The sequence below is a fragment of the Microchirus variegatus genome (genome assembly GCF_963457635.1).
Source record: "Microchirus variegatus genome assembly, chromosome: 2".
NCBI classification, from domain to species: Eukaryota; Metazoa; Chordata; class Actinopteri; order Pleuronectiformes; family Soleidae; genus Microchirus; species Microchirus variegatus.
Genome location: NC_139803.1, coordinates 11,273,923 through 11,296,360, shown reverse-complemented (window position 1 = coordinate 11,296,360; position 22,438 = coordinate 11,273,923). Strand labels below are relative to the sequence as shown.

The 22,438-nt window shown below is 42.0% G+C and overlaps 1 protein-coding gene across 1 annotated transcript in view; it reads left to right on the top strand.

The window, feature by feature from the left end:
* Positions 1-10,820: 10,820 nt before the first annotated feature.
* Positions 10,821-22,438, top strand: part of opcml (opioid binding protein/cell adhesion molecule-like) — a gene marked incomplete at both ends in the record, with an annotated part of 159,543 nt that continues 147,925 nt past the window's right edge. Inside the window, one exon of the mRNA XM_083910529.1 lies at positions 10,821-10,978. Coding sequence (XP_083766655.1) covers positions 10,821-10,978 — 158 coding nt within the window. The remainder of the gene's footprint in view (positions 10,979-22,438) is intronic.

Genomic DNA, 22,438 nt, shown 5'->3' with positions numbered 1-22,438 from the left:
AAATACAATATCTTATAAATGGCTTTTAATACCTGTAGCCTTCAGGCCTATAGTATAGTATGCTCACACTTCCACACTCTCAACAGGCATTGAGTTACATTTGACAGGGCATATACTTGGCAAAGTGCATTTATTGTCACTCCCATGTACACAGCACATGATTTTCCTTTCATTTCATAGCTAATTCATTGAGTTATATTGTTGGCGACCCCCAGAGATCGCATCAACCCGATGCTGCTCTCGCTCTATGGTGCTAATCAGCCCCGTGCACCACTAGTGTTCTCTGTTCTGTGTAGCAACAACATAAGCTTGGGATTTATTTCAGTCTGTTATAGAAAATGGACACATGAACGTTCCGTCTCCACTGATCAATGTGCACACTTTAGGTGGGCGGGCACAAATCTGTTGATTTAATTTAAACCTTGGCTATCGAAGAGTGAGCCAACCAGGTTCAATCAGAATCCACTGGCACAGTTCAGTTCATTTTTACTAAGCTAAAAAAAAGGGAGTTGTTTCTCACCTCTGTCGATGATGAGCAGCAGATTGGCCAACTGAAAGCATTAAATACAGAAATACGAAATTGCAGAACCTCTATGGAGACAAAATTAGTCTTATACTAATGTCTAATGTAGAAACCCTAACCCACAGAAGTCAGTGACTGCATACAGGCCCACTTCAAGCACTGGTACACAGTATGCCTAAGTAAACCAAAATGATCTCAAGATTTAGAGCTTATAGATATTATGGTTTACACTAATTATTGTGGTTTTTTATGGTTTACTTACACCATCTGCGATAGGGTAGGCATAGCAGCAATTGCCCAGATCCCCCAAGCTGAGAAGAGGACCCCAAGAAGAGCAGATTACATTAGTCCACAGCAGAGACAATTTTCTGAGACAACCCTTAAGTTTTATGATTGGCTATGAGACCGCAATGACACCATAGGGGTTAGGAAAACCCTCCTAACTAGGCCCAGTGCCACTAGCTTGCTTAGGGTGGGTCGATCTTTGGGCACCCCTGAGCACAAACATTGTAAAAATTAATAATGAGTATGAGTGCTATGGAAAAAAAAATATTCGCGAAACACATGAGCTCAAGCTGTTAAAGTAATCTTAACAGTGGGAGTTATGTTGGAATGGGGCTCCCATCATGTAGTTGTAGCACCGTTTTTTTGTTGCCCCCCTCTGTGGACACATTTCCCTCTAAACTTGCTGTACGCTCAGGGCCGGGCTGTTGAAAGCACTCAAAAGTGATGCTTTCTTCCACTTTATTCCACCCTGGTTCTGTGATAGTCCACTCTAACCCCCGTTACAAAACCAGCTACACACACAAAGCAGGGATGTTTGCCAGACCATGCCAACATTGCCAACAAAACTGTCCATTTTTAAGTTGTTATACTGAAATCATGGCCCTTTCGTTGGGGGTATAGTGGCGTATGCCTACGTATCACGTGGACGACGCCACTGGTCCTGACCGTTGAGTCTCTCGACTCTGGGCTGCCATCTAGTGGATGTAGCCTGTTGCTTAGCAACCACGCCCACAACCAAGGATGCGTGAAAGAATGTCGGCAGGGATGGATCGATAGTTTAAAACAGCAGAATTTCGTCAAAAGTCTCCATTTTGGCAAACAGTAGCTTATTTTGTGCAGCTGTGTTACACTGCATGTGCAAGGAAGATTAACTCACATTAAATCCCATCAGTTAAACCATTGATATATATATATATATATATATATATGACTCTGGATTGTGTGCCATCTCGCAGGCTACAAAGATCCAAGATTTGGATGTGAACTTGTACAGTATTTGAGCACAGAAGGCACATAGCAAAAGTGTGGTTCAACGTAGAGCTCAAAATACACTCTTTTATGCTATATTAATTGCTAGGAGAAATCAAAAGGTGATTACGTGATTGAGGAAAATAAGAAACAGTGTCCATGGGGTCCAATTTGATTTTTGTGTTGTATGAAATTAGCAAATGGGTATAAGCAATTCATTGGCCTAATAAGCTTTGCTGTAAAGGCATTATGAATATGTAACTGTGGTTATGTTGACATTGCTCAGACTAAAGTAAAATGCATTATATTATAGTCAGATTCCCTTTGTTTCACATAATGTGATAATGTGTTGATATTGTCTGGACTGTGTTTTTTAAAAGAAAAATCAATAACAGCAGTGAGCAGCCCTGCGCCGTAATTGCATTTACTGCATCACGCTTTATTTTTGCATATCTTTGTGTGTGTGCATGGTGTTCCCATCATTTATCTTCCTTCTGAAGATGAGAAAATATTTTATTTTCAGTTTGAGATGCACACAGGTTGTGGTAAAGGAGAGATAGCTTTATGATACGCTACAAAAAAAGACTTGACGGAACCGTTGTTGATATCACAGTATGTAAAATCTTCTAAATCGCACACAAGCTTTATCTTAATACTGAGGGGCACTTCTTTTGGCTGCATCTGAAGCATGATTACATCACAAAACTTGTTTTTTCCAGTTTCAAAAACGCCTCCAAATGCATCCTTCCAACCCTAACCTATCCAAGGATTTATTACACACAGGGGACGAATGCTTCGAAGACAGATAATGGCAGCCAACAATGACAAACAATGTGAAGAAGCACTTTTAAATATAAATAACTGGCCTAGAAACTGCTAAGTGCTGTAAACAGCAGATGATCGGACCATCTCACTTATGTTAGACATACTGTATATCCCAAAATATGTGCTTTAAAGGCAAATACTACTTGTGGCCGCAGCACGCTAAAGGACTTCTCTCTTCAACGTCCATCACTGAAAAGTTTCACAGTCGAGGATGTTACAAAACTATAAACACCATGGAAGTATACGGTATATGCTGCATACTCTGCAGGCAGATTCCCACTTTTATGGAAACCGTTGAGCATCTGAAAACAGCTCATCATTGCTATCACTTTCTGATTGACTCCTGCTGAGGTGGAAATTGGATGATTAAGTAGCTGAAATTGTGCGTAACCACTCTTTAAATCTCTCCCCCTCCCCTCGCACCAACCCGCCTGAGAATTCCTAGCTTTCCCAAACCACCATCCATATGTCAGTGTCAAATATGATCTGAGTTGCTGATTTTTTTCTCTCTCACTCCCAAGGTATTAGTTCCATTTGACTAATATTTGAATGGAAATTGCTCAGGTTGATGCATTCACCTTGAAGTGAGCAGAATCCATCTCTGGGATGACACTTTCTGCCTAAATGAGCTTTATACTTGGGAGCCGCTCCTCTTACTTCACATTGGGCACTGTTATTGTCGCCGACTGAATTGCTTGTAACCTCGGGGTTAAAGACTGCCATATTTACATACATACAAATGCACGATTTAATGTTGATGAGCCTGACACTAGCGGCCTTAAAACCTTCAGCCTGAATCACCACAAGCCTCTCTCCGTCTCGGAGGATTACAAAGAGACCGTGTTGATGAATACGGTCACTAACGTGACATGTCACTAATGAAACTTTGTGCAAATGACCCATATTATCGGATTAAAAGTGCATAAATAAATGCAGGTTACATCTGTTTGTTAACAGGGGAGGCAGTAACTGTGTTTTCCTCCCTCTTGTTATAAGTGTAACATAAATACTGTGAGATCATTACGCTGCTCATTAGTCTAATCTCATTGGACGATCGCCTTCTAATAAACCCGGCTTGGGGTTATCCCCAAGGTGTCTGATGTATTACAATCTCAACACTGGCGTCATTCAATCTGTTTACAGAGCAGCAATGTGAGGGCATCTGGCCAACAGTGAGTCTTTGTGCATCTATATGAACAAAACTATAAAAGACATCTTATACATTTACTGGTGATGCATTTCCAGGCCAGAACACAATAATCTGTGACTCTCGGTATGAGCGGGACCTAGGAGAGATAGCATTAAAGGTCACTTCACTGCAGAGGGCAGCAGAGCGACACATGCAGTGCACACACACACACTAGTGCATCTGTTCTTGTTAGGACTCTTGCACTGACGTCCATTCATTCGGACAGCCTAGCCGAGCCTCATCTCCCCCAACCTAAGCAATAGCCGGTTAATGCCTAACCCTGACCGAAACCACAATTCCCCATCTTACTTTTGGCCTGTGCTTTGGTCCCCATGGTGACCACTGGTCCTGACGGAGTTCAATGTTTGTACCAGAAAAGGTCCTAAAGCAGAGGCTGCTTTACATTTTTTATTATGAACTATATTTTAACCCAAAACAAAAAAATTGATTTTTCAATTTCTGATTGTTTTAGCTTCTTAAATCCATGCTCCATATAACAAAGAAATCATTAAAAACAGAATAGTTTTGGTTTGTGGACAAAATAAGTCATTCGAGAACATCATCATTTCCAGGTTTGCCAAAAGCTAATCAACATTTTTTTGCATTTTATGGACCAAACGATTAATCGATCAATCATGCAAAGAATCGTTAGTTGCAGCTCTATTCAAATCTTGGCCCTGAACTTTACCAGTTCCTCAGAAAAATATAATCGCACACACATTGAAGAAAAAGAGGGTTTCTTGTTAATTGAGTTCACTTTCCAGACTCTCATATAAGGTGAATACCTTAATACAGCGGGGTTTATTTTGACCTTCAAGCTATTTTATGTTCATTACTTTTCGTCAATAGTCTTGTTCATAGTGGTTGGAATATTGACAGACTGGAAGAGAGAGAGAGAGAAAAGGAGAGAAAACAATCGTACGTGCAGTAGAGAACCCATCTAATATTTACCATATCGATGCATTATTGTGTGCACACCTTTAATCCTGACACATGCCGCCAAGAATGCCGTATGGAGGTCAGCGATGGAGCCGCCAAGAGCGCCATTAGCATGTCTGCTGAACGCAACCCCTGCTGCGGGGAATGAACGAGAGCAAACATTGCACCTATTGATAACGCTGGATGTCTGAATTCAAAGGGATTCAAAGGCACCGGCATCTAAAATGAATCAAGCCATGCATTGGCTGATTTCTCAAAAAGAAGAGGGCAGGACTGGGATTGAATTCAACGTGACAAAAAAAAAAAACAGCACAACACCTCGAGAGAAAAGAAAAGTGTACATCGTAAAACCTGCCTGGTGATACAAACAACCTCTGTCTTCTTTTCTCTACTTACTTATTTCTTCCCACATGCTGCTACTGCGGCTAAGGCGTCTGATTAAAGCTGTCTGGTGAGTCAAGACTGAGGCAGGTGTAGTTATCCGAGATCAAAGTTTGAATCACGCGCAACTCTCCATGCCAGGGGCACTTAAGCTCCTACAGGTTTAAAACATACCTGCTATGTTGGTTAAGGAAATGCACAGTCTACCCTCAGACAACAGGAGCGATCAGTCTGTCAGTCACAAAGTAAAGGCGACCAGTTCCTACTCCTCTGGCATTAACGTTGAATAACACAGAAGTAGTCTCTGCTCTGGGTAGCACTTCTTGCCTTTGCAGCAAGAAGATACGGGGTTTGCAGCCTGGTCGTAACATGGAGTTTGCATGTTCTTGGGCTTTCCTCCTACAGTCCAAAGACATGCATGTTTGGGGATTAGGAAAATTGTGGATGGTTGTTTGTCTCTATACATTTACCCAGACTATCGCCCTACATCAGCTGAGATTGGCACAGCACCCCTGCGACCCTCATGTGAAGGATAATGGATCCTTTCTGTTCTCCCACTTTGCAATATTTTGATTATAATGACCCCCAAATAATCAGTTTTGGGAGTTTTAAGAAAAAAATTGTGCGAAACGCAAGGTTCGCAATACTGGAGATGTCATAACTATGTTGTAAAATTAGTGTACTTTGAGGTAGAAAAACATCAGAATGTCAAATATGTCTTTGGAAGCTTCTGCAGACGACTGCATTCATTGAGTGCTTTTTATTTAGTCAAGCCATGTTTTTTTTTTTGCTGGGGGTATTAGCTTGCTTCGGTCAGATGCCGGCCCCATTGTCTGCTCGCTCTGCCCATCCTTGCATGATATGAATAAAGATTAGCGTGGATTGTTTGAATAAACCACCCAGGGTCTGGTGTTAATACTTCGCAGCAGGAAATTATCTGAATGTCATTGCATGTATAAGTGAAATAAATGAGAAACGCAATCTGCGAGGAAGAGCTGGACTGTAAGTGGCTGCAACAAATCAAAGAGATGTTGATTTAAAGTGAAATGGCTTTGTTCATTTGAGCATGTTAAAATCAATACCTTCTCCCCATATTTTTAGACCAGGGCGAGTAGATCGTCGCTGCATTGTTAAGCCTTTTTTTCCCCTCTCTCTCCCTTTTTCCTCTCACTCTGTCTGTGTTTGTGTGATACATCAAGAATGATTCATGTGAACCGTGCAGCAAACAATGCCATTCTAATTTGTCATTTCTGCATGCTTGGCATCCTCGCTCCAGGTGGAGCCGTGGCAAGGTCAGAGGATGTTCCCGACCTGCTAAAGTAGAACAATGAGGGTCAAAAACATAATGCACATGACATGGATTGAAATGGATTACGATCTTATTTTATCCTCCGAACACTTTTCCCGAGTCGAAGAGCCAATCGTCCTGCAACACATTCCTTTAACTCTCTCGTACTGCTCTCAGTGGTGCTCTTATTTAACCCTCTTTATCCCTGTAGAACATCGATAGCAGAAACCACTAAGGTGTTAAAGTGACTTCACGTGACTAAATGTTGCAGCTCTAATTGACTGAGTGGGGATGGTGTCTGTGGATTGTGTCAGTCCACCCCCACTTCCTGCACCCTTGACTCTAATTAAGACCCCATATCTTAGATTTTTGCTGCGGTCAGGGAAGGGTTTTAATTTAAAAACCATTAAAATGTGCACACAGTCAGGAATTGTGTTGCATCACGAGCAGATATCATTTTAATTAAGTCTTATCTTTGCCCCAATATCTCCCGCACAAGACATCATCATAATTCCACAATAACAACCGAGGAATAAACGCAACAACAGTGTGGAAATTGGGCTGGGCCTCTCAGGGCCTCTCTGAAACCCTGTCCCACAAAAACACAAAAACTACTTTTCATCGAGTGCAGTCAATATGGCGATGGTTCACAAGTACTTTATTGAGTCATTCTCACACAGGGAAGGGAAGGATGGTGTTAGCCTGTGACTAAGTGGAACACTGTAAGACATCCGTCAAACGACAGACTGCATATCAAGATCGTTTTGACACCAAACGCTGAAAGACTTGTGGACTGTAACAGTGCATTCAGGACATTATAGGGTATTTTTTATTTTTTTATTATTTTAACACTGCGTTTTTAATTAGAAAGGATGTTGACACTATATAGGATGAACGGCAAGTAGTCACACATTGCACTATATTTAGTCTTGATCACCCCTTATTGCAGGTTTTTCTTTCACAACATTTTACACTCTGCTGGAGTACAGTACTGTACTCCAGGAGCAATGGGGGATGTATGTCTTACCCAAGGACACACGGACTGGTGGAGCCAGGGATTGAACCGCTGATTTTCAATTTTAGAAGACGACTTGTACTACCAACAGCTGAAAAAAAAAACAAAAAAAAAAACGTGAAAAGTTCCTCATTAGATGTAGTAGCGAGCACAAGAGTGGCAATCGCCGTAATGGACAGAAGCGCCCGCGTGCTAAAGTGCCCTCTTGAGTCCCAAGACGCACGCTAAAGTACCCTCGAGAGTGTTGGAAACATGAGGAAGTGCCCTACTGCCTGCCATTCATTTTTGTGGCCTTTAAAGCAAAATATAATTTAGAAAAACTGATTGTTTCTTTCCAGCCCTGCAGGAGGGCACTGCATCACTTTGTTTCCTACGGGTGCCATTCGAACCAAAAAGGGCGCCTTTGCACGCCAAGATGTGGCTTGAGCCTAAAACTTGTGCCACAGTTGTACCTTCATTACATAGTTTGTTCCAGGACATATGTCCCTTAACCCTTCAACACCTAACCTGAAAAAGACGCTGATTCGCCGGCTGCACGAGTGAAATTACCGTAATAGCCAGACGTTGGCTTTGACATGCTACTTGTCAGCTTTCATAAACCGTTGGAATTTTTCCGATAGCACCAAATGTTCCGTAGCTACAGTAATGTGAAAACGTGTTGTCAGCAATACGCTCGGTGTTGTGATTGAGAGCGCAATTGTGTGGAAGTGCAACCTACAGGAGACAAGGTTGGTTAGTCTGTGCATTTTCTAGAAAGTTGAATCCGGGGACTAATGATGATTAGCTGCCTTAAAACGGTCAAAATGGGACATACGCACAAGGAGGCATGGATAATATATTTTATTGTTTATGTTACCTCAAGGTCCACTTGTGTTGTGCTCAAGTTTTTTCGTGCAACCGGAGAGCGAGCAATAATACTCTCAGCAAAGCATCGTCGTGCCTGCTAAAAGCTACAATTGTCCTGCTTTGTTACCAGCGTACCGACTGTGTTCATCGTAAAGAGGCAGACTTTTATTGTGCACTCACTTGTACGTGAGAAAAGACCGAGTAACACACAACAGAATGCAGCCTGTCGCCTGCGAAGACAAGCCATCAATACTTTCACACTTGCACAAACATTTGATACCAGCCAAGAAAGACGCCATGTGTCTACTTGTATCTTTCCACAGTTAAGGCATTTGAAGCTGTCACTGCGTTGTCATTCGTCGCCTCCTGTTCGAGAACTTCACAGCACGTCAGTCTGATATTAAAGTAAAGAAACTGCCCTGATTAATCTTCTCACGAGGCTCAAAGCCTGTCCTCGTAATTCTGAGTAGTGTTGTTAGATGTGCAGCAAAAGTGCCACTCTCGCCCCCCTCCGAGTAGCCGGTGTCTGCTCCGCGCATACAGATACGGGAAGAGGACAAACAGCCAAACAGCACTTCAGTGCCCAAAGTAAATTTGCAGTGTGGTGAGCGACAAAGCTTCAACACTACTTATCAAGCACATCAACTGAGCATTCCAGAATAAATTAGCCATCATCCAGCCACTAAATGTGTGAAAACAAAACAGAAAACAAGGCCTTGGGCATCCTGGCAGCATTTTTTAGGAAGCTTAAAAATAGATAGATTTAACTTTGAAAACAGAATTTTGGAATGGTAGAACAAAAAAAACAATGCTTCTGCCTTTAGCTCAAAGGTGAGGTGACCAATATTTATTCCTTTTGATGACCAAGCAGTTGAATATATAGAATGTCGCTGGGTGACATCCGATCTAAACACCCCTATATAGGGAAACACGCAGAAAATGGTGTGGAGCTTAAAGGTTTAATTGGCATTTTGTAAACTTCCTGTACATTTTAGAGTTGATTTTAAGCTTATTTGAATTACTTATGGAGCACTTAATGGTCTGGCTCCATTGTACATTGGCAGTATTTTATCCCAGTGTAATCTTGCTCATGCATTGGCCTTTCATTTGTTCCAAACTAAGGTGGACAGCTCTAAGACAGAACTCCCTGCCAGAAGAAATATAGCAGAGGCAGTATAGATTGCCTTAAATTAAAGTTTAAACATACTTACATAATCTGCATTTCCAGATTGTTACCTAACTCCAATTTGTATTATTTGTAATGTTTGGCCAACTCTTTTTCACCAACTCCCAAGAAACCGCCAGCAACATATTTAGTGAACAATTTAAAGATTTAATGTCTGCAGGGCTCTTATACTGGAACGTCCAATATAGCCATGTTTTCACCACGTGAAACGGTTCGGTTCGAATAAGTATGGGCGCTAAGTTGTATTCGTCTACTTTCCAGTGTGCATCCATCCGTCTTCTACCGCTTTATCCTCCACATGAGGGTCACACGCGGGATGCTGTGCCAATCTCAGCTGACATAGAGCGAACAGATCGGCACGCCATCGTTTCGGAATTTTGTAGATATATCACAAACGGCGTAGGAGTTACGGCATTAAGAAGTGTGCAGGCAACATCTTGGTCACATAAGGGTTAATGAGGTGGATGCAAATCACTTCCATTTGCATTTGATGGAATCAAAACGCAAGCCTGACCATGGGCTTTACCGTTCCAAACTGTACCGTGATGGAAACACGCCTCAAGCTCACACACCCGCACAATCAGATCAGTCATGCACACACCTGCAACCAAACACACACATGCACAGAGAGAGAGAGAGATTGTCATATTACTATGAGGGGGACCCCCATTTCCCCTTTGCTTGGGGCCCCCAAAAACCTTTGAAACGTCCCTTGCTGCAACTGTGAGGTCCCAAAGGTCCAGTGACGCTACATCGCGATTAGGAGCGAGCGAGAGAGAGAGACTTCAGGAACTATATGCAGCCTTGCAAAGGACAAAAAAGATCCTGGAGCCTTTTCATTCTTTTGTTTTAAGTGCACTGCACAGTAAAAAAAAAGAAAAAAAAAAGAAAAGAAGAGAGAGAACACCAAGGGAGGGAAAAACACACGCAGGCAGAGTTGGCCACTGTGCATCTCTCTGTGAGCAGCATCCATTTCACGGCGGGTGCTGTTTGAAGCGCAGTGGACGGTGCGCATTTTTCTCTGATAAACGCGGTTCGCTCTTTTTTCTTTTCTTCTTCTTCTTCTTCTTTTCCTCCTAAGTCAGTTTCCTGGAGCGACTGGCGGGCGGAAAGACACGTCCCCCCTCCTCCTCCTCCTCCTCCTCCTCATCATCATCATCTCCTCCTCTCCTCATCTCCTGCGTTTATTCACACCGACTGTATTTCATAACAAGCCTGTTTACTTGGCGCGTATCCGCAGCTCCAGTGGCTCGCACCGCATCCCCGGTTCCGTGGCGTGGAAATTTTGTGCAAAAAAAAAAAAAGAGCGAGAGAGAGAGAGAAATAAAGAGGGGGATTCAAGTTTTCCTGGAAGTTGCGCTCCGACAGAAAAACATGGGGATTTGTGGTCGTTTGGCGGTGTCTGGGAAAAGCCTCGTCGTGCTTGGACTTAAATTGTTATTCCTTGTACCTGCAGGAGTTCCAGCCAGGAGCGGGGATTCTGTATTAAAGGACAACATCACGGTCAGACAGGGGGACAGCGCCGTCTTAAAGTAAGTCCGACACTCTTTATTTCATGGAATCAGCATCAGCATCTTTTAGGACTCACTCCGGTCCGGGAGTTACTAAAGGTCACAATGTTTTCACTTTAAATGTGCATCTAGAGAGCAAAACGCGTAAAGTCGCTGCCTGCTCGTTGCCCTTGAATGTTATTGATCCGCCTGGTTATTGCCTTGTTGAGGATGCAAACAGCTGAGATACTCAGATTCAGCATTAGGAGCGGTGTTGTACCTAATGATCGGCGCGTGTTATACAAACACAATCATGACTTCCATTTTCACGGCTGCGCGTCTTTTCTCCATTGCGCTTGGATGAAATGTTTTGGAGAGACATCCGACTGTTGTGTGTGTGTGTGTGTGTGTGTGTGTGTTTGTTTGTTTGTTTGTGTCACTATTATTATTATTGCTATCAATAATAATGTTGAGCTGTGTTGTTTCCACATGATATGACAGTGGCCTCATAACACCCCATATCATATAATGAGGAGTTATTGTATCTATATCTCCGTATGAAATGCTTTATTTGTATGCCCTTGTTGTACAAACTGCTTTATTTTATGTCATTATTTCATTACAAAAAAAACAGGTGCGGTGCTACAAATCCAGCATCTCTGTGAAATCATGTGAGATAGGACCCCACTCCACCCACTCTCTCTCTCACTCACACACACACACTGAGTTTCCATGACTTCAGAGGACATTGCATTAAATTCCTGGATTATCTAATCCTTAACCATAACTACTCCTGACCTAATCCTAACCCGAACATGTCTGCACCTTAAAATGTAGTCATTTACATTAAGGAGACTTGATAAGGAAGACATAATGTGACTATGTAAACAGATGTAGGTCCCCACAACATAAGGAATACCAGATACACACACATGCTACTCATGGTCTAGGGTTTAAATGGGTTTATTGATGATCAACGTCTCAGTAAGAGCAGTGTTTATTATAAACAAATAAAGTTTTCTGATTACAGCACTTGTGAGTATTTTCCAATTTCTTTGCTCTTGTCTTTGATTTAGGATGAAAAAAAAAATATGCGAGAATATTGTCATTTTGATGTTTGACATCCGTAAATAATTGACAATGAAGATAATCACGAGTTGCAGCACCATTTCCCTAGAACGTAAGGTAACAGCTAGGCTTTTATATATATATACATGCACAAGGAAAATCATCGAAAATTAAGAAAATAAGCACTGCTGGGTGAGAAAGTTATAAAAATGCATGAACATAAACCTGTGAAGGCATCATTCTCAGAATATGCTAAACCTAGTTGCCACATGTGCACTGTGTTAATGGCGGTCTCGATTGCTTTACACAAGTGTTATTTTGTGTGAGCAGACGTGATAACTTGGAGCACTGACATGGATGAGCCTGGTGTGCATTCAATACCTCGAGCTGTCAGAGCAGGGCAGTAGAGTTCAGCTGGATCTGTGCCAGCTCACATTGAATGCATTTGGACAGGAGAATTATTGCACAGCCTCTATGCCAAAGCTGAGCAGCTAAATGCTTTGCTGATGCACCTTGGGTTGATGAGGTGGAAGGTGATTACGCCGCAGGCGATGCGCCGGGTCAACACGGCGGACTGGCGTCCAAGATGGAGATCAGTTCGGCTCTAATCTTCTCTCCTGTGCTCCGTGCAGCACCACTGCCTTCTTCACTCTGTTAGTGCTGCCACCACAAATGTGCAACGGCCTTCGCTGATTAATAGAATTTGCCTAGTAATCAGCTGAATCCACTGAAACCGTCCGTTTCACGCCGCTCACCCGAGAAAGGGTGATGTGCTGAAATCCACTTCTCGTTCCTTTGTCATGCTGATGTCTCGCTCGCAGGTTGGCTCCCCTCGTGGAGGCCGACAGGCCTAATGCTATATAGCCTCGGCTTCTCCTTTCTCGCACCTAACCTGTGTGCACCCACAATAGGAGGAGTCATCAAAGGAGTTTTGGAGTTGCCATGACCGGAGGTTGAATCTTAAAAAGGAGAGGTGTAGAGAGTGAACTCCAAAGCTGACAATACAGCAACTCGGTGGGGAGGCTCCTGTGTTCACACTGCATCCAGTACTTTTGTCCTGGAGGGGGATGTACTGCTGACTGGCAGTGAGCCAGTCAGACCACAATCCGGGAAACCATGCTGTCCCCCTGCACTGCTTTGAGCCTCTCCTCTAAAGCAGAAGGGGCTGGATGGTGTTGAAAGCACCACCGAAATCAAAGTACATAATTCTCATCCGGCTTCTCAGCTTCTGCTGGGTAGGGGAATAAGGCCTGTGTTTCTGTTACGTGATAGCATTGTCCACACTTTTGACAGTTAGCTGCAGACCACGGCTGGTGCTGTGAGACACACCACTGTGAGCAGCCTCTCTAAATCCCTGATCACCTCCCTGGCTGGCTGGCAGGGTGAAGCAGAGGCTTGTAAGGACAGCAGGTTGGTGAGGCTAGGACTCAGGCGGGTGGGCCGGGGGCAGAAAGCCTCAAGAAGGAGTTGGGCTGTGATTTGATTGGATTAACATTATATGAAGACAAGTCAGATGAACATCCTGTTACAATATTTTGACTGTTTTATTTTATACTACACCGCAGAATTGACACAATTGATTTCTACCAGTGTTTCAACCATGCTTTTTTCAAGTTAGTTATAATGTCTTTGTGTGGTAAACCACTATTTTATTTTATATTGACTACTACTATTTGGAAAACAGTGAAAACAGAGTGGTGTTGTGGTTAGCAATGTTGCCTTTTTGTGTGGGCTGTGCATCTTCCTCCCATGATTTCTCCTGGTACTTCTTCCTATATGTCAAAGACGTACAGTTTGGGGTTAAGTTATCTGGATCCTGTTGGGAGTCGAAGTTGAGGTGAATCTACTGAGGATTTTTTTTTATTATATTGGCATTTCATCCACACGGAAATGGCATTTTGGGGGCCCTACAATTTGATTTTTTCGGGGAAATTGGGGAGAATCTCAGAATGCCATCCTTGCGTTTTCACGTAGATCAGTGGTTCTCAAATGTTTTATACCAAGTACCACCTGAAAAAATGCTGAGCTCGAAGTAACGCCATTATTGCCATTGTTAAAATACAGTGGTATAAATAGGCTGAGCATGTCAGATACAGACTTTTCACAGGAGGCAGATTTATTCCCAATAAGATAGTGAAATTAGATGATCATTTTTTTCCTGTTATCGTTTATGCATATACAGTCGAGCAATCTTTCTGATTTTCCTCCAAGTACCACCAGAGGAAGCTCATGTACCACTGGTGGTACTCATACCACAGTTTGAGAACCGTGGACACAGACAAACGATGTGATACTTTGGGAAAACAATGATGTCATTACCCCACCTCTCTCTTGTGCACTTGTCTTCCTCTCCTTGTGTTTGGAGGTTGTTTGCTTTATGATAACTTTTATTTTCTCTCCTTAGTCCCCCTTGGCTTTCTTTGTTCTTCTCTGTGTGTTGTGATCGCTTAATTACTCGAATAAAACTTTATTTAAAAATAGTTATATGGTATGTGTATACGGCTTAATGAATCCTTTACTTTGTTTATGACATCAAATGCTTACGTGATTTGTACCTGAATTCCAGTTTCCCCCAGTTTGAAAGAAAGTGGTGTCATCGGCTAACGGAATACATTTGAGCCGTTTGGAAACATTAACAATATAATTTATGTGCAGAATGACCCTGATCCGAACAAACTGTTTTCTGTTTTTCAATTAATTTGCAATGCACTGATGTGCCACCCCTCTGGTACTCGATTAGCTAAGTTTATTAAGTGTCTTTGGCTGCAGCACACTTCTAGAAATGAGATATTCACGTGCTGGTACTTTAATAGAATACTGACCTTTTGTGATTATTTAAATAAAGTACTTGTTTTCGTGATTGGGTGGAATGCTGCCAGTCCATGCATCAGTGTGTGGGATCTGAACGTTCACATTCAAGCAGTGGTGAAAGAATATAGCCAAGTGTATTTCACTGAATGACTTGTGACACCAAGAATTGAGTTAAGTTGCACTGCTTTGTCATGAGAGCGAGATATAATCCATCAACATATCGTTACTGTTGTTGTGATTAACAGGTCCGGAGCCAAAGGTCATTGATTTGCGTCGTCTCTTAATGGAATGGCACATTCCTGTTAGCTCTTTGGCCACTGGAGGGAAGGCAGAACCAGCGTAAACCGGTGTATAAAAGTGAAATGAATCGTCATACAGAGACCGGTACGTCAACCTTAATACTGTGCATTTAACAACCTGTAGTAGATGTGAGCAGCCATAGATCCACTTACTGTACATTACTGCAGACATTAATGCTTTTTAGTGGCTTGGTAAAAAGCACATGGGGTGTTCTCTGCCTCACTCACTGTCCATCAATGTATAGAAGCACCTAAGCACCTCTTGTCGTATAGCACGACCGCTATTCTGATCAAATCAGGGATATGCTAGTGAAATGACTTCAGTATAACACATTAGAAGCTTTTATCAGCACTCTGCCTGGTGCTATATGAGTAGGAATGGAAGTCCGGTTTTATTCTAACAGTGCCATATAGGTGTTAGTCTTTACATTTACATGCACAGTTTAATAGAGCTATGGTTGGAGTTCATCTAAGACACGCAATCAGACAACCGAACTCAGAGTATACATATGTATTGGCCGTGTATGTCTGACTCCGCCTCCGTAGGTGGCGCTTTATCTCTCTATAAGTCCCGTTGACCTTTACGTCACAGAAAAACAAACAGTGAACTGTCAAAGAGACCAGGGAGGAAATTTGGTGCATTCGCATAACACCAAGTACGACTCCAGTCCGACTAAGCATATACATGTAGGAGTAGTCGGACTATGAATCGCATTAACCAGGTACGTTAGTCCGATTAAGACAAGCTCAATTTTATTTGGATTAACGTGTTTACATGACGTTAAGAAAACCAAATTATTATCCTAGTCAGACTAAAATCAGACTTTTAACATGCATGAAAACAAACTAGAAAATCTATCCTTGTGCACATTTAGTCGTCCTCTCTTGCTTCTGATATTTGACATCTCACATTTTTAAAACATAACTAAACATCAGAAGTCAGAGATAGTTTATTTTATTTTAGTTTACAGTAGAAATAGATCATACAGTTTTCTCTTATCGATGTTCGGTCGTATTTCCTCAATACATTTTAGTTTTGGTAGAATTTGTCTCTTTGGGTTGTCCTGGAGTAAGTCAAACTTTTCTATTTTAGATATGTTTTAGGATAATGTGTGCCAGTTTTCCCTTCTTCAGGGTATTGGATTCAACGATTTTCAAGTAATGGATGTTTTACTTGGCACCGTAACGGCCTGGAGCAGCTTTACACAGCTACTTTGTTTTTTTTTTAAGACATCATGGCCCAAATATAAAGCCTCCAAGTTCAGACGTGTCTCCTACATACACTGCAGAGATTCTACACTTCATACATTAAATGTGTTCAAAAATAGTGGCAGATTTATCTGATATGGAGGGAGGCATCGTATCTTGTGGTTTGCACAGGTTTTTTTCACTGTATATCAATTCATATCAAACAAGCACTTTTTTGTTCATTTATTGCAAGGGATACCATCATTGCAATATGCAATAAGTTTATTGCATATTGCACGATATTCTCATAAGCTACTGTTATCTTTATTGGAGAATTTTTATTTCAATAGGCTATTCTGGGGGGAAATTACAGCTTTGCTTATAGTATCATAATATAGTGCAATATGTCTTATCATCATATATCTGGATATGTATCTAAGGCTCTCACACCTTGGTTATCATCCATTTGAAGGACTTTTCAAGGTCTTTCCAGGTCCAATTTGCTCAAATTCAAAGACTGAAAGTGCTTGCACAGCTTAAGATGGGAGGGCTTCGCCATGGGTGTCGCTTTTATTGATTTACAGCACACTCTGCATCTGGCCGAGTGACTGTCCTTGGGATCTTGGTCAATCTGGTTTTTGTCATTTTCTTTGGTGAGTCAGAGATCTTGGAATTTGCATTTCCCATCATTTGCTCTCTCTTGCTTAACGTTACTGGCTTATTGTTCTGCATGGAATCTCATGTCAACGGTGGAGAGAGGGACAGTGGACGGTGCGCATGGAACACTAGCTGGTATCAAGGGCACATAGGCGCTGGGAGACATTTACCTCAATATCAACTGAACCTCTTTCTTGCACAAAATTCAAGCACTTTCAATGACCCATGTCTATCACAAAAACCTTCCAGGATTTCAAGGACTCATGGGAACCCTACACAGCCTTAGCAACTAATTAGTATTTCAAGATTTTTCCCTCTCTCCTTTACATGCTGCAGTCCTTGACGCTGCCATCTCTGTGTCTGCAGACAGGCACCTCAGTTGCACACGGCATCTCGTGCGAGTGATGAGCTTCACTATTTCCGTCCTCTCCCAGACTCAACCCCCTGCAAAGCTGGTGCCACCAGCAGCCTCATAGTTACTGGACCAACAACAAGCCGGCTACCACCACTGGCTTCTGGCCCGTGATTATGTCCGGTTGTGCTTATTGGAGCAGTAAAGTTGCGAAATGTCTCGGCAGCATCGTAACAACACTGTATCTCAGTTTTGGTTGCACTTCAGGCACCTTAGTTGAGCTACTTTAACCTTACTATGTGCAGAGACTGGTGGGTAAACTATTTCCTCATCCTTGCCTGCACTGACAGTTTGACAGTATAGTCGTGAATGCAGTGTATACCTTCACCAACAGTCTATTTTATTCCTTCTTACTGTGCAGGCCAGTGCTAACATTCCCATTTCACTATAACCAATTTTCTTGAATTGTATTAAACCCCCACAGTTTGGATTTGGGGATTAGGCAAATTGGACACTCTGAATTGACTGTAGGTGTGAGTGTGAGAGTGGAAGGTTGTTTGTCCTTATGTGGCCCTGTGATGGACTGGCGACCTGTCCAGGGTCTACCCCACATTTCACCATGTGTCAGGACATGACCCTCATGTGGAGGATAAAGCAGTAGAAGATGGATGGATGTATTAAACTACTCAGACTTAATGACAGATTTTGCCTCAGGCCTGGGCCATAGTGGATGTGTGAGCAGTGTGTCTGTGTTGCATAACGTACCTGCCTTTCATTTGGATACCCGAAGTATCACATTCGGGCAGCCAGGAGTTCTGCATCTCAGGTGTTTATCATGAAGTGTTTGCAGGACCGTGAAAATAACATTATTTGTGACAATTTTCAAAGGCAAACCCTCTATATAAAACATAACAGCAGCTCTGCAGCAGACCTATATGAACAACCGAGGTGCACAAGACCCAGCAGATTAGCAACACAGCCATTATACTCGGCACACACACACATCCAGTGTGGCCCGGGCCTTCAATGTGGCACTCGGTGTTGAGAGCACGATTGATCATCATGGCTGGTGAATGGAAGCAGCAGTGCTTTTGCGGCTCTTTCCCCATCCACTGCGGCCCAGGCATTGGAGAAGTGTTTTATTTTCAGATGTTTTAAGCACATAAGAAGTTATTATATTATTTTTATTTTTTATTTTTTTGGGGGGAGGAGGTTGGAATGGTTTGTCTGCTAATAAAAAAACTGAATGTGACAGAGTGCAGCAAATAAATGTTGACATTAATCTGCAGAAATCGCATCACTCTGCTCCAGGAGAGAGGAAGAGTGACAGCAAAAAAGTGGAGACCAATCAGCATCCTTCACATTAAATCAAAAGATGATTTACATACACACACGCAGTACGTTTGAAGTTTAATTGGCAATCTTCTAATTACATCAACTCATTACATTTTTTTTTGTCCTCTGCGGTAGTAAAATAAGCACCTGGCCTGATTGAGTGCCACACATTTCTTATCTTATATAACAGAATACCCTTAAGTCATACTTTCTTTGGGAGATTAAAAAAAAAAAAAAGCAAAATTGGTTGAAATCAGCGATCTGGTGGACGACGAGTGATGCACACTGATGTTTAGTAGGACAGATATGTATCAAGCGAGAGCTGCAGCATTTCCTCCGTGCCTCTGACTCGCCTGCCGTGTCACTGACAGGCCCTTCATAATTCGGCTCCCTGCGGCCCCTCTCCCAGGTGGACAGATAAGCAGCGGAGATGGCTGATGTGCTGTCTTAACCTTGTGAACCAGAGCACGGAGAGCCGAAGTGTCAAGTGATTGCAGGCCTGTCAGGGCAAAGGTGCAGTCACATCTGCACGCCCCCCCCCCCCCGTCTCCCCCCTTTCCCCTTTCCTATCTTGAAGTTGCATTGTCTCCAGTGCCTCATTCTCTCAGACAGGGACACGGATGAGTGACTTTGTGATAACTTGATGAGTGATTAACCGAGATGTTTTTTCAAGCATTTTTAAGGACAGGCTGATGCTTCGTCATTTTTAAAAAAGACTCAGTCTCGGCTTATATATTTTTTAATTTCATGGCTACAAGTAAAATAAGGGTAAATTCAGCTGCTGTCTTATTGTATCTGCTGATAATGAGTCCCAATCCAATACTTGCCTTTGCCTATAACAGAGCTGTGCAGTGCACATCCCCCAAAATCTTGTTAAAATAAATATTCCTAAAAGAAAGAACAAGGGGAACAAAAGAACAGACTCCTGCTGTGATGCTGCAGGGAGAGAAGAGAGGGAGAGGGTTGGGTGTGTGTTTGTGTACAACATGAGTACAACATGTCTTTAAACTGCAACCAAAATGGTGAACATATTGCTACTTGTTTGTTAAGCAGGTGGTTTGATAACATTGATATTTATATTCTGTACAAACACCGACGAGTGTCGTTCTTACACGATCAGCTATGTGTTTGTGAGCGCACGTGGAAAGCGTTGCAGCTGCAGTCAAAGATCAGGGAGATTGCTGATCTCCAACCATGTTGTTTTTTTGGACTCTAAAATGGATCATAGCTGCGATGCACAACAATATCGGCAGACGTCGGCTCTAAAATGTATTTTCCGATATCGGCAAACACACAAAGATCTGCAGATAATGACTAAAAATAGTCGTCTGAATAAGCTGCTACCTCTATGCTAGCGCCCCCTACAGCTTGATGCTTATCTATTTTGCACATTAAAATCAATATTGATGTATTTGACCATTTTTGGACGACATACTATACTATGACGTACAGAAGAGACCAAATGACTTGGGCAAAAGGAAAGACGTATATAGACGGCCATTCTCAAAAGTACACATCCCTTTAAATGAATGTCTCATAATTTTCAAGCCCAGAGTGTTTTGAATTAATTTAATTAAGTAACTCGTGAATGAATTGATTTGTATTTTTAATCTAGAAGCGATGAGCAGCACTTACCTCTAATAAGCAGGTATATATTAATATTCGGTGCTTCTTTGATCATTAATACACTCGGCACTTACGATATTGCACACAACTGAAGTGTTGCGGTCGGCGATGCGCAGGTTGGCCCGATTGAACGGCTGTTTACATCTCAGGAGAAACAAAACAAAGGCCGACCCTTAATTGTGGCCATTTCCGAGAGCTGTGTAGAAGCATGGCGCCTGTTATTCAATAGAGAATGTCATTACCGCTGTAACGCTTTGACATGTCGCCAACAAGAAGCCAAGGATAAGTGTTTTGCTTTTACCACATACCACTTCACTTCTGAGTTATGTTTTCAATCTATCAGCCTGAAGCGAGATGTATGTGAGCTGTAAAAACATTAAAATAATAAGTAACTCTGTTATTCTTGTGTTCTTTCAAATCATACCAAGGCACACAAAAGCCAAAGTTTTTTTTTTGTTTTGTTTCATTTTTGCTTGATAAGATGAAGGTTTTGAGAAGAAATGAGCCACATTAAATTATTCATAGCGAAGAAGCTATACTGTTGTGACACACAGGTCTGCGTATGGAGACGGAAGAGTTTCGGAGTTTCGGAGGAGAAGCCTTCACCACACAACAGTGAGGAGAGTTTTATTTTTCCAAGAAACATCAGCTAAATTGTACAAAATGACTTCACGTTGGGTGAACGTTTTTGATGTTGCATCTGGTGCCTTAATCTCTTTGCAATTGTTACATAAAGCAGCAAGTTCTGTTATGCTTTTTGTTCTTTCTTTCCCTTTTATTTTTTTTTTTAAGATGGCTTGAACATCACTGCAAGTTGCAGCTAACTACCTCCTGCCTCTCTGTTTAATTATGCTTCAGACATTGACCTGGAAAACTGCAGTGACTCCCTACTGTGATGGTAGGGAGTTAGTTACAACTAAAAAAAAAAGAAAGATATGGCTCATGGCAGCTCACAAAAGGGCAGGATAATGGGAATGAACGTGGTGAGCTTACATTCTTTCAGGTCACAATGTCACAATTGGCATTATTAGGTTCTAGTGTCACATGGATATTCATTATCTCCCTTATGAGCATGAATGCTGTCTAAACACTTACATTCATGTATCACTGTAAATTAAGTCTTTCTCAGCTCAATGGTCCTTTTTCTAATGCCAATTTACATGTCCATGTAGTTTAACTCATATAAACCCATACATAATCCCTATTATATGAGCGTCCTCCACTTCACACAAACTAACTTCATTATAGCACATAGCCACTGGAGTGAACAGACCTTGTTCTTAAGTGATGCTTTGCTTTAAAAACAATGAAGGTCAAGTGAGATGCTCTGGTTTTGTTCACATTCAGTGGGGAGTCAGCAAGGGTTCAGATTTTCCTTTTCATAGAAACTCCTACAAGGCGGATCTATTCATCACAGACGTGATCGTGTTCTCATTTAAAAAAAAAGAAAGAAAAAAAAGAAGTGTGATTTTCATCAAATTTGAATTTTAATGCATATCTCGGTGACAGTAATGTGTGTAGAGAGAGTGGAGTGTAATGGAAAGGTCTGTTTCTAACAATTTCCACCACCAGGCACTGAGTGTTGCAGTTAAATGTGAAATGGGATTGAAAGAAGGCTTATGTAACACAGTTAGACTATTAAGTTCAAATGCTTTAAGTGGGTTTTTTACACCTCTTCAGCCTTTGATGCGATAATACGGTTGATCACTGACTGAATTCACACCTGAGAATCGCGGTCTTGTTCTTTGGGAGTCCACCAGGATTGGATCAGTCTCCTTCAAGCAGTCCCGACACATCCATCTTACACAGACTGGGGTTTCAGCATTTTTCTGCTGTCGTAAATCACCGAGATAGTCATTAATTTTTTTTTTTAAATTCCAGAAACCTATATGCCATGCTGCCGCCCTACAAGATCCTTCACTTTTCAGAGCCTGCGACATCCATTATGGGCTTTCTGTACTGTCCCCTATCTGTGCATGTTTGGCTGCACCTCTCTGATATCATCAATACTCATCAGCAACACCTTCCATTCATGCCACATTTCTGCCAGGCAATTTATGCTCCATTGCTCTCACTCCCTTTGCTTACTTTTCACTGCTGTACCCCTCTTGTTCATCAAACATTAAAAAGCCACAAAGTTTCCCTTAATCCTGTTAAGTCAGTTGC